The 9920-nt window shown below is 35.4% G+C and overlaps 1 protein-coding gene across 2 annotated transcripts in view; it reads left to right on the top strand.

Annotated features, from left to right (window-relative positions):
• The first annotated feature begins 5321 nt into the window (after positions 1 to 5321).
• Positions 5322 to 9920, top strand: part of PCMTD1 (protein-L-isoaspartate (D-aspartate) O-methyltransferase domain containing 1) — a 24063-nt gene continuing 19464 nt past the window's right edge. The window contains exons 1-2 of one of the 2 annotated variants that reach the window (XM_010168619.1): positions 5322 to 5750; positions 9651 to 9753. In XM_010168619.1, coding sequence (XP_010166921.1) covers positions 5444 to 5750; positions 9651 to 9753 — 410 coding nt within the window. In that variant the 5' untranslated portion in view covers positions 5322 to 5443. The remainder of the gene's footprint in view (positions 5751 to 9650; positions 9754 to 9920) is intronic. The other variant, XM_010168692.1, reaches the window with a different exon arrangement.

Here is a 9920-nt window from a genome sequence, read left to right as displayed (position 1 = left end):
CACTCGGCTCTGTAGTTCGGAGTTGAATTTCCTCTTGCGCGGTGCTGTTACAGTACTTGGGAGGAAAGGGGAAGCTAAACTAAAAATGGAGTCTTTTTGTTGTAAGAGTCACTGGACAGGATGAGGACAAGCAAAATGTGATCTTGAGTTCATTATGGCTGCAGGAGTGGCACAATTGAGTCTGAACTAATACGTAGGGGCCTAATATGTGATTGGTGGCCCAGGAAACTTTAAAACTGTTAAATAGACTGAAGTGTTTGAGGCCCTTATGGGCGTTCATGGTTAATCGCTCCTATCGCCAGACACAGAATATTCCTTTTTGGGGAAACTTAACAGCTGACTCCTATGTCTTTTAATGAGTAGTCCAGTGGTTTAATGTTGTCTTTTCCCCTCCTGGGTAAGGGCAAAGATTCACCAAGCAGTTTGATATGCCATCGATGAGTTTAAAGTGTCATATCACAGTCTTGATTCAGTGTGGTGTGGCATGCTCCAAGCTGATATCTTAGTGAAAATAGTTCTGAGGAGACGGCTTTTATTAGTTCTGAAGAACAGACTTGAAATATGGCTTATCCCATTTATTTTATTTTCTCTTTTATTTTTCATCCTTTGAAACAAAATAAGAGTCAAGTTAGTAGGCTCAAATAACTTGTATTTGTGAGGAATCATCTGTGTAGAGTCAGGATGGGTCAGTATTACAGGATGCAAAATTTCTAAGGTACTTGATACTGTATGGATTTAGCAAAGATGAAGTTTTGTCTGTCACATTAACTGGATACCTTGCTGGCATGATATTTAATTGGTATTTAAGAGTGACCTAAGGAATTAACTTGAAATACATGTGTATTTGTAAAAATTATGAAATGTGCAAAACTTGTGGCCCTTTGGGAGCTGACAGGACTTATATCTGGTTACTAACTTCTCAGATAAGAGTTTTGCATAGCTTATAAAATGGTGAAAAGTTAAAATGCACTCACATTGTTAGCACACTTAGACTCAGATAGCCAAAGAATACCTGTTCAATTAATGTGACAATATAAAAAAAACAGAAGTGATTTACTAATATTTATTGATTTATTAATTATTTTTATGATAACGAATTCCAGTACAATTGGTTACAAGTTAGGTCAGAAAGAGGTTGGAGGTATTGTGATACAATTGTGTGGATTTTTATAGGAACTGGAAAGTGTGTTAACATTTTATTTTTATTGTGAATATAAGAAGAAACTTCACGACAAAGGGTTTCAACTTGTAAAAATAAATTATGAATAGTGTGGAATGAGCAACAGAGTTTTTTAATTGCAGTTGGTTTTAATCAGAGAATTAACTTTATTCAATACTAAATTGAAATTTTAACTCCTAAACTGCAATTTCTCTTGTCTTTTGTATTCCAAAGATTAAGGCTAAAAGCAATTGCTACATTTTGTTAACATTATGCACCCCTCTCCTTCCCTCTGAAATGTCTGACCTCTTGGTGTAGTAGGCATCAGCAAGCTGCTTGTGTTCTTTGTGAACTGTGTGCATTTCAATTTACGTGTCAGTGAGCTTCACGGGATGTTTTCTGTGAGCTTTGCAAGTATGTAGAAAGTTTTACCATAGTATGCTCTGCTGTCTTTATCTTGGTCCTGGGTCAGCTGTCACAAGGAAACTTTGGCCAACTCACTGTTTTTCTCCAGCTGTGCTAAAATAGCTTGTGAGGTGGTTTCTTCTGTGCATTTAAAATAGTAGAAAAATGTATCTGATCTCATACACTTATTACCACTGTTAAAAGCAAGTAATTTTACTTTCATAAAGTAAAAGCTTACAAACATAAAAACACTGGAGAGAAGCAAAATACCACAAAATATTTCTCTGCAGCACAAGAGGTCACTTTTCAGGAAAAGATTAATTTTTTTAACTTCCTAGAGTGGGGGTTTTTTTGGTTTGTTTTTTTTTTTTTAACAAAAATACTTTCCACTTGAGTGTCATTTTTGCTTCCCTATAACTGTAGAGGCCAGAGTAGAGCACCATAGTTGATTAACAAAAGCAAGGTATCTAAAAAGCAAACAATATCACTGTCTCTGCCTAATGTCCCCTTTTTTCAGCCAGGGGCAGTGAATCCAGAATAAGACACAACCTTCAACTGCACTTCCAACTGGCCACTGTTCTGCTGCGTAAGTTCTTGAGAGGAGGCTCTCCGTTTGTTTCTCCCCTGCTGCCCACAATGTTGAGCCCTGTACCAGACCGTTTCTGTTCTTGAATTTGAGATTCTGCATGATAACAGTTAATGAAAGTTAAATGCTTGGTGGGTGTCTTCAGTAGAAAACCTTGTGATGCTACAGTAACTTTAACTGTCAGATAATACCAAGATAAAATGACAAAATACCTGAAGAAATTAATTCTGTTTTAGTGTAGTGTCTATATTGAAATTAGAAAATGTTATTTATGAAAAATAAAATGTATAGGAAACTATTAAAGACATTTTTGATAGAAACTATAAAGTTTTAAAAGGTGGAAGGAAGCCTTTTTCCATCTGAGTGGCTTTTGTATTTGGCTGCTCACCGGTTGAGTGTAGATAGTTGGTGAAGTTCTCCATCTGCTGGTGGGAAGTCGTGAATGCACTCTGCAGGTAGGCCTGGAAGTGCTGTTTGTTTCTCAAATGTGGCAGCTGCATTAGTCTTCAAGAAACTCAGTTCTTACATTTACTTTTAGTTAAAATTATTTCCAAATATATCTCGAGACAAGAATGAACTTTTTAGGATGAAGGGATGGCAAAAACTATTGTTCTAGTCACTGTAGATTATTTAACTTGTTAATTATAATTTGATTTAGTACTTCACTGAACTTTTAGGTGTGATTCAATTGCAGACAAGTGAGCAGGGCTGGAGTATTTTTACAGATTTTTTTGTAGCTAAATCCTCCCTCAAGTTCCACATTTCCTGTCTAAACTATCCCTTATTTTTTCCAAATAGAAAGGGACAATCTTGTGTGATTAAAACACACACAGACCTAATTTCTCTGCTGTGGAGCACTAGCATGTCGAGAAGTACAGTTGTTCTGCTTTCACCAAAGATTTTAATGCTTATTAATAATTGTGCCCAGTGGCTTTTTACCTCTTCCCACTCCAGGCTGTCAGTGAGAACTGGTTTTACTTTAGACAAAAACACACAACTTAGTGACGAACAGTCATTATTTCACCCATTATTTTACTAGTGTTCTAGAAGCCCTGAGCATTCCCCTTCCCTTTCTTTTTTAAGTGTGTTTGTAGTTAAGGACAGATGTTGTAACTGTATAATCTGGCAATTTGGATTTGTGGGCTTGAAATGTTAAACCTAGCTGTGTATTTTAGCACTGGTACTATACGGTTATTAGTCTTTATTAGTGATTTAGTGCTTTGTGTAAATTAGTGCAAGGCAAGGATAAGGAAATACTTCAGTCAGTCAGAATTGCAAATGGGAATGAGGTTTCATTTATTGCAAGGCTGTTTTGTGCTGGCCATCTAGGCAGGGGAGGGATAAGAGTTATACAACTTTGGTGTTGGATACTGTAGAAACTTTTTTTTTTTAAAAGGCAGGAAGAAAATAGCAAGCCAAAACAAATTTTAAAGTTTAATCATAGTTAAGATTTTGTGCATCGTTATATATGCTCTTTCTTCTCAGAACTGATCTTTAATAGTTTTAGTACTCTTTGGATTCTGAGCTTGGTGTTCAGAAAAGTGAATCTACTCATTAGATTACAGTTCAGCATGTGAGCTCATATTTTGCATTTGCAAGGACATTTCAGTGCTTTACTTCAGAATCGCTGTTTGCAGTTTACTCCTTCAGGAAAATGGTTAAAACTCCAAAAGTCTTTGTTTAATGTTGGGATGAGGGGAAGAAAACTCTCCAAATTTGAAGTTGCTTGTAGTTCCTGGAAGTTTCCGTTTGGTTTTATGGAAAGCTTTGTTAATACTGTTTTGATAGAAACTTGTTAAACATGTGGAAAAGGATTCATTTTGTGTTCTAAGAGAGTTCTTCAAGCGTTTAACCATAAAAATTGTGTTGTGTTGATCCTCGCGGTGTAAACTTCATTCTGATCACTTAAATGACCTTGGGCATCTGGATTGTGTTTGTGAATTCCTGACTCGTGAATTTGAAAAAATAGGCATGTACAAACCAGGAATTTGCTGAATTGCGTTGGAGTATTCTCAGATAAAAGATTACATTCATATTTTTAAAAAAAGAATGCTCGCTGAAATATGCCTACATGAAGAGGCAGGTGGAATTTTGTAAAAGGTGATACTCAGTGGTGCAGTTAAAGAGTTAGGGGTGAGTGTGTCTCTGTGTTGTTGTTTTTTTTTTTTTGGGGGGGGGTGGGGTGGGGTGGTGTTTTTTTGTTAACTAGGTTACCTAGAATATGTACCAAGGTTGATAATGGTCTTTTTTGTCTTCTTTTGGCTATTAAAGCTGACGTGGTAATGAAGGTTAACCACTAGCTCACTATGGGTACTCTATTCATCTAGAAATGGTAGATTAAACTTTCTGTTTTCCCTTTTTCCAGTCCTTCTGGTAATTCATGCAATGTTAAAAATTTTAACATCTGGATTGTACGAGTTTAGTGATTAATAATGTAATAACTGCAAATAAAATGCAGAACTGAAGGAGTTATTTTGAAGTGAATATGCCGTGCGCAATTCTTGAAATTTGCTAGTCATGTAAGAGCCAGCAAGCTGCTGAAAACTTTGAGATAGTTAAGGTATTCATACTCCTCTACTGAATATGGCAGGCATTAGGAGGAGCTCTGATACTCCGAGGGGTTTCCTGTGCTGAATCCAGCCCAGAGCAATGTGTGGTTGTGTCTGCACTGTTATTCTGGTTCAGCTCACAAGTGAACATCTGAGAAGCATCTCCTGGACCACTCACCTGGCTTTGTCTCCCACTATGGGTGATTTCAGAACATGTAAACCCAGTTACTTTCAAATGTAACCAAGCTGGTAAATGCTCCAACTGCTGTTGAACGTTGAGTTCTCAGGATGAGACTAGAGCTGGCCCAAAGGCAGTTGCTGTCCCCCTCCAAATATGTATAATACAGGTGATAGGTTCATAGTGCTATAGTGTTTTCACTGCCTGTCTAAACTTTTATGCTCCATTGCTTTCTAATGTAGACAGCACGTGCTGACATGTAAAAGCTAAACATTGGATTGAGTTAAAATCTGAAGGGCAGAATTTTCATTAAATACTAGCTGTTCTGATTCTTAATAGTTCTGCTTCATAAAGTGATCCAATGCTAACGTTTCATCACCCTTATAATAGTTGTTGATTTCTTTCTTTTTTGAAACTCAAGTTATGTAAACATATCTATTTTCCAGGAGTCGTTTATGATGTGCTTCTGAGAGAAGAACTGAGAATCCATTACATACTTACACTTTTGGGAAAACTCTCCTCCTAATGCATTTTGCAAACTGATTGAATTATCATAGAAATTCAGCATGGGAGGAGCTGTGAGTGCTGGAGAAGACAACGATGACTTAATTGATAACTTGAAAGAAGCTCAGTACATACGCACTGAGAGTGTGGAGCAAGCCTTCAGAGCAATTGATCGTGGTGATTATTATCTGGAAGGATACAGGGACAATGCGTATAAAGACTTGGCCTGGAAGCATGGAAATATACACTTGTCAGCACCTTGCATTTATTCTGAAGTCATGGAAGCACTGAAGCTTCAGCCTGGATTATCTTTTCTAAATCTGGGTAGTGGAACCGGATACTTGAGTACAATGGTGGGATTAATATTAGGTAACTTTAATGTTTTTTATTTTAATAACAGTGTTTCTGCATATTTTTAGAAGGTTATGCAAGTCCTCTAAAACTTTACTTTTACTTCTTTAAAAGTGATAGTACTATACTTAAGACTAGGTGTTTTGAGATGTATTGTTAAAATATTGTATGTTACCTACAAGCTGTTCACTGTCACTGCAGTTCAGTGACATTTTACGGAGTATTTTGGAAGAGGCAATTGTTCCTGCTTCCTGTAGTCTAAAATTCTCATTTGAAAGGAAACAGTCAGTGTTGCTGAAAAGGAAAAGGCATAGAGGAGCAATTTTTGGGGCCAAAAATTTTAGTCTGCGTTTGCACCATGTTTATGGCCTTATTCTAGGTTACTGTTCTGATCTTCAGTTTATGGAAAGGAAAATCGAAATTGTGAAGGCTAATGACTCTTGAAGAAACTTAATTGAAAAACAAATCTTTATCACCATGCAAACAATTATTTTAAAATACATTTATTTAATCATGCTATTAGTGAGAAAGTTTTGGGATGTAGACTCGTAAGACTGTTCAAGCACTGCAGGTCTGTAGGTTTTTAAAACTATTTTAACAGATCACCATGGTGGGTTTTTTTGTTTTTTATGTTTTTTATAGAAAAAAAGATGGAATTAAATATTGCTGTCTACACTTAAATTTTAAAACCTGTCTTAGAGAGAAAAATACTTTAATTCTTACCCCCTCCACAATTTTTAGAATACAGATCGTGTGTACCAAGAATTTTTTTTTTAAATGTATTTCATTACATGAAACAACTTCATTTATTTTAGTATGTAGTTTTCAAAGATATAATTTTATTGACTATATTACATGGAGTTTTCATATTTCCTTAGTTTCAGAACCTTGCTGACAGGTAATATACAGATTTGGCATATATTTATTCATACACACAACTAAGGTATGTAGAGTGGGCTTGTTAATTTTCAGTTAGTTTTAATTACTTTGTTATCTATTCTTGTTTATTGAACAGTAGAAATTATCCCTAGTAGTACATAGCAAATGTAATTTGTTGGCATCTACAGCAGTGTCTTTTGTTCCATTTAATGCCAATAAATTCAACAGATTCCACTGTTCTCTTGTGGAAACAGGAATTATGTTCATTCACAGGTAAAAATAAAAAGAAAAAGATACTTACTGTAATAAAGTGTTGCTTTGCCTTTCTGAATAGTGTTTTGTTGAGAGTAGATATTTTTAATTACAAATATTTTATGTTCAGTATTCTATTTCAGTTTTAAAATAATTAGTAAATATTGCTTCATTTTTCCTCTAAGATTGTTTGCTCAGGGTAGTGAGTAATGGTATTAATTTATTTCTCTGCCTTCTGGGAAGCTTTGTTATTTCATTATTCTTTCTTATCTATGATGTTTAAAAAAGAAATTGTGGCTTATGTATATTGCACCTTTATCTGTGTATCTATCTAAGCTATTTTGCATGGCTGTTGGTGGGCTGTTGAATGGTCCTGGGTTTGACCTCTTCTTATCAAGCAGAAGTCCTGTCCTTCAGAATATTATATGTGAAGCTGAAGAAATTAAACAGGAAAAGACCTGTCTTCTACAGAGGGTGAGATTGGCCCCCAAGGAGCATGGTAACACTGCAGATGTTCCCACAGAGCCAGCTCAGGTGGCAATACTTCTTTAGCAGTGCTGAGAAGCCTGGAGCAGTGACTGCTCAGCTACTTAACAGAAGCAGACGTGCCATGTTTCTGCAGTGCTGTACTCGGTGTCCAAAGTCTACTTAGTGTTGTAGTGTGGTTCAAGTGCTAGGCTGAGGCATGGAAGGCCTAAATACAATTTTTCTGCCTTTTTCTTACTCTGCTTCCTTTGATAAAATTGCTAGTTATATATAATCATTCTTCTTTATTTTAGTGGGTTTTTTAAAAGCCAGAGAACAGCTGCTTTAACAAAGAAAAATAAACAGATGTAGTTTTCTGAGAAATAACCACATATATTTTTAAAAGCTCGCGGTTTTTTAAAACTGATTTTGGTGTACACTGCAGTCAGTTAATGGGGAACCGTGTGGTTTTTTGGCAGTAGTTGTGTATCTTTCAGTTTGACAGTGTAGTGAATAGTAGTTCTGCCATGTTGATAGTGTTTAAATTAGCAATTAATTTGAAACTGGTAAACAGGCTAGATGGTGGAATTGGTAGCTCATTTATGCTGAAAGAAGGCAGTTGACTTCGGAGAGTAGCAGAGAAGTTGGTTTGATGTTTTTAGAATGGCTGACTCTTTTGCTTAAATGTACAGCTGTGACTTTCTTGATGAAAGAAGAGGATGTGTTTCTTGTATTTCTGTTCATATTATGAATACTGTGGTGTATATGATGTGATGTCTTGCACACATAGATTCAATTTCAAGCTGTTGGAGCAACTGACATTTGAGTATTGAAAGGAACGTATATGTGAATTTGGGGACAGATGATGTTGATGCATTTTTAATTTACTTGAAATTATGAGGTTAAAGGAATAGTGATTAATTTTTAATTAGTGAAAACACCTTGGATACTGCTGCTTCTGTTAGAACTGTAACTACACTGGTTAGAAACATCATAGCCTATTACTGTGCAAGGGATTGTTAAAAAATTAAACAGCTAGGAAGGGATTGCCTATGATAATACTTTTCTTAGTGTGATAGATAATAAACTAAATTTACAGTAGGTGTGAGTGTCAGCAGGAGGTACATGTTTTCACAAGTTTTGAGAACATCCTTTGGATGATCTGCAGGCCTCTTGCCTGCCATAAGAGAGGTCTTAAGAACACTGCCTTTGGTAACCTATTGGATTGGTTTTATTTCACCTAGTAGAAAATGTTCTAAACTATGTTAAGAATTGCAATTATTAATCATTTTAGCAGCATATACTGTTTTTTGTTGTGGTTTTTTTGTTTTGTTTTTTTTTTCCTAGATTAAAATGAAATCTTTCTCAGTAAACCTAGATCTGTTTTGGTAATTGGTGTCCTAGAAAAGACAAATTGAATTCTGTTTCATTAGAGTAACATCTTTATATAAATATTTAGGAAAGATTTAGAATGCAGTAGAGGATATAAATACAGATTTTGTCTAATCTTATTGATGTTTATGTTCCCTTTTTCCCCTTCCCTCACCCTTTTCCAGTTCTGTGCTCCAATGACTAAAGTCCCTGGGCTATGAGTGCATGTTAAATATAGATTCCCCACAGCAAATATGACTATTTGATTCAGATTCCTTCCTGATGTGGATAATCCACATAGTACTGTCTCATGATTTCTTCTTCTTCCTGCATTAACTTTTGGCACACAAATTGACTTGGAAATATACTTGGATTTGATTTCAGAAAAGCAGTGTTGCAATTGTGATTAATATAACCTGGTCAATTTCAATGCTCTAGATGGAAATTAATTATTATATAAGTAAATCAGGAGCAGACTTGTGATTTTGGAACCTGCAAAATAGAAGAACAGATGTGGCTAAGGGATATAATATCCAGTCTCTGAATTGTCAAAAGCTGAACATTTTGCCATAAGAAAACTTTTCAAAATACCAAATACCAAAATCCCGACTAAATTATAATTTCAAATTGTTGTATTCCAATTAAATACTGTGTTGAAAAAGAAGTTGCTCAGACTGATTTAAGTGTAATCAGATTATTTTTTTTTCTGCATGCTTATGAAAAAAAGTAATTGTACAAAATTGTTTTGCCACAGTTCTGTCCCTGTTCTTTCATTGATCCTTTGGCCTTTTACCTTTCTCCAAAACATTGGTAATGCAGATGCAAAAAAATAACTTTGTCTATTGATGTTGGGAGACTTCTGTGTATTATGCAATAGTGCTGTTCCATGTGGTTGTGCTGTGATTAAAGGAAAAAAAACAAACAAAAAACACACTGCTTTTTTATTTACAGGACCTTTTGGGATAAATCATGGAATAGAGCTTCATTCAGATGTGGTAGAATATGCCAAGGAAAAATTGGAGAGCTTCATAAAATATAGTGATAGCTTTGATAAGTAAGTATCTAATTTGTTTAGTTGACTTTGCAGCAACATTTTTGTTTTTAAACTGAGTGCGTCATTGCTTACGAGTTTAGAGAGGGAAGAAGAATGGCATCACATAACCAAAATATAAAACTTCCAGTTTCTGACACTAGTTCACAAGGTAAGTTAAGGGTTAAGAA

Source organism: Antrostomus carolinensis, unplaced genomic scaffold (genome assembly GCF_000700745.2).
Source record: "Antrostomus carolinensis isolate BGI_N321 unplaced genomic scaffold, ASM70074v2 scaffold9670, whole genome shotgun sequence".
NCBI lineage: Eukaryota > Metazoa > Chordata > Aves > Caprimulgiformes > Caprimulgidae > Antrostomus > Antrostomus carolinensis.
The sequence above is the reverse complement of the archived record's forward strand: the minus strand, read 5'-3'. Positions and strand labels throughout refer to the sequence as shown.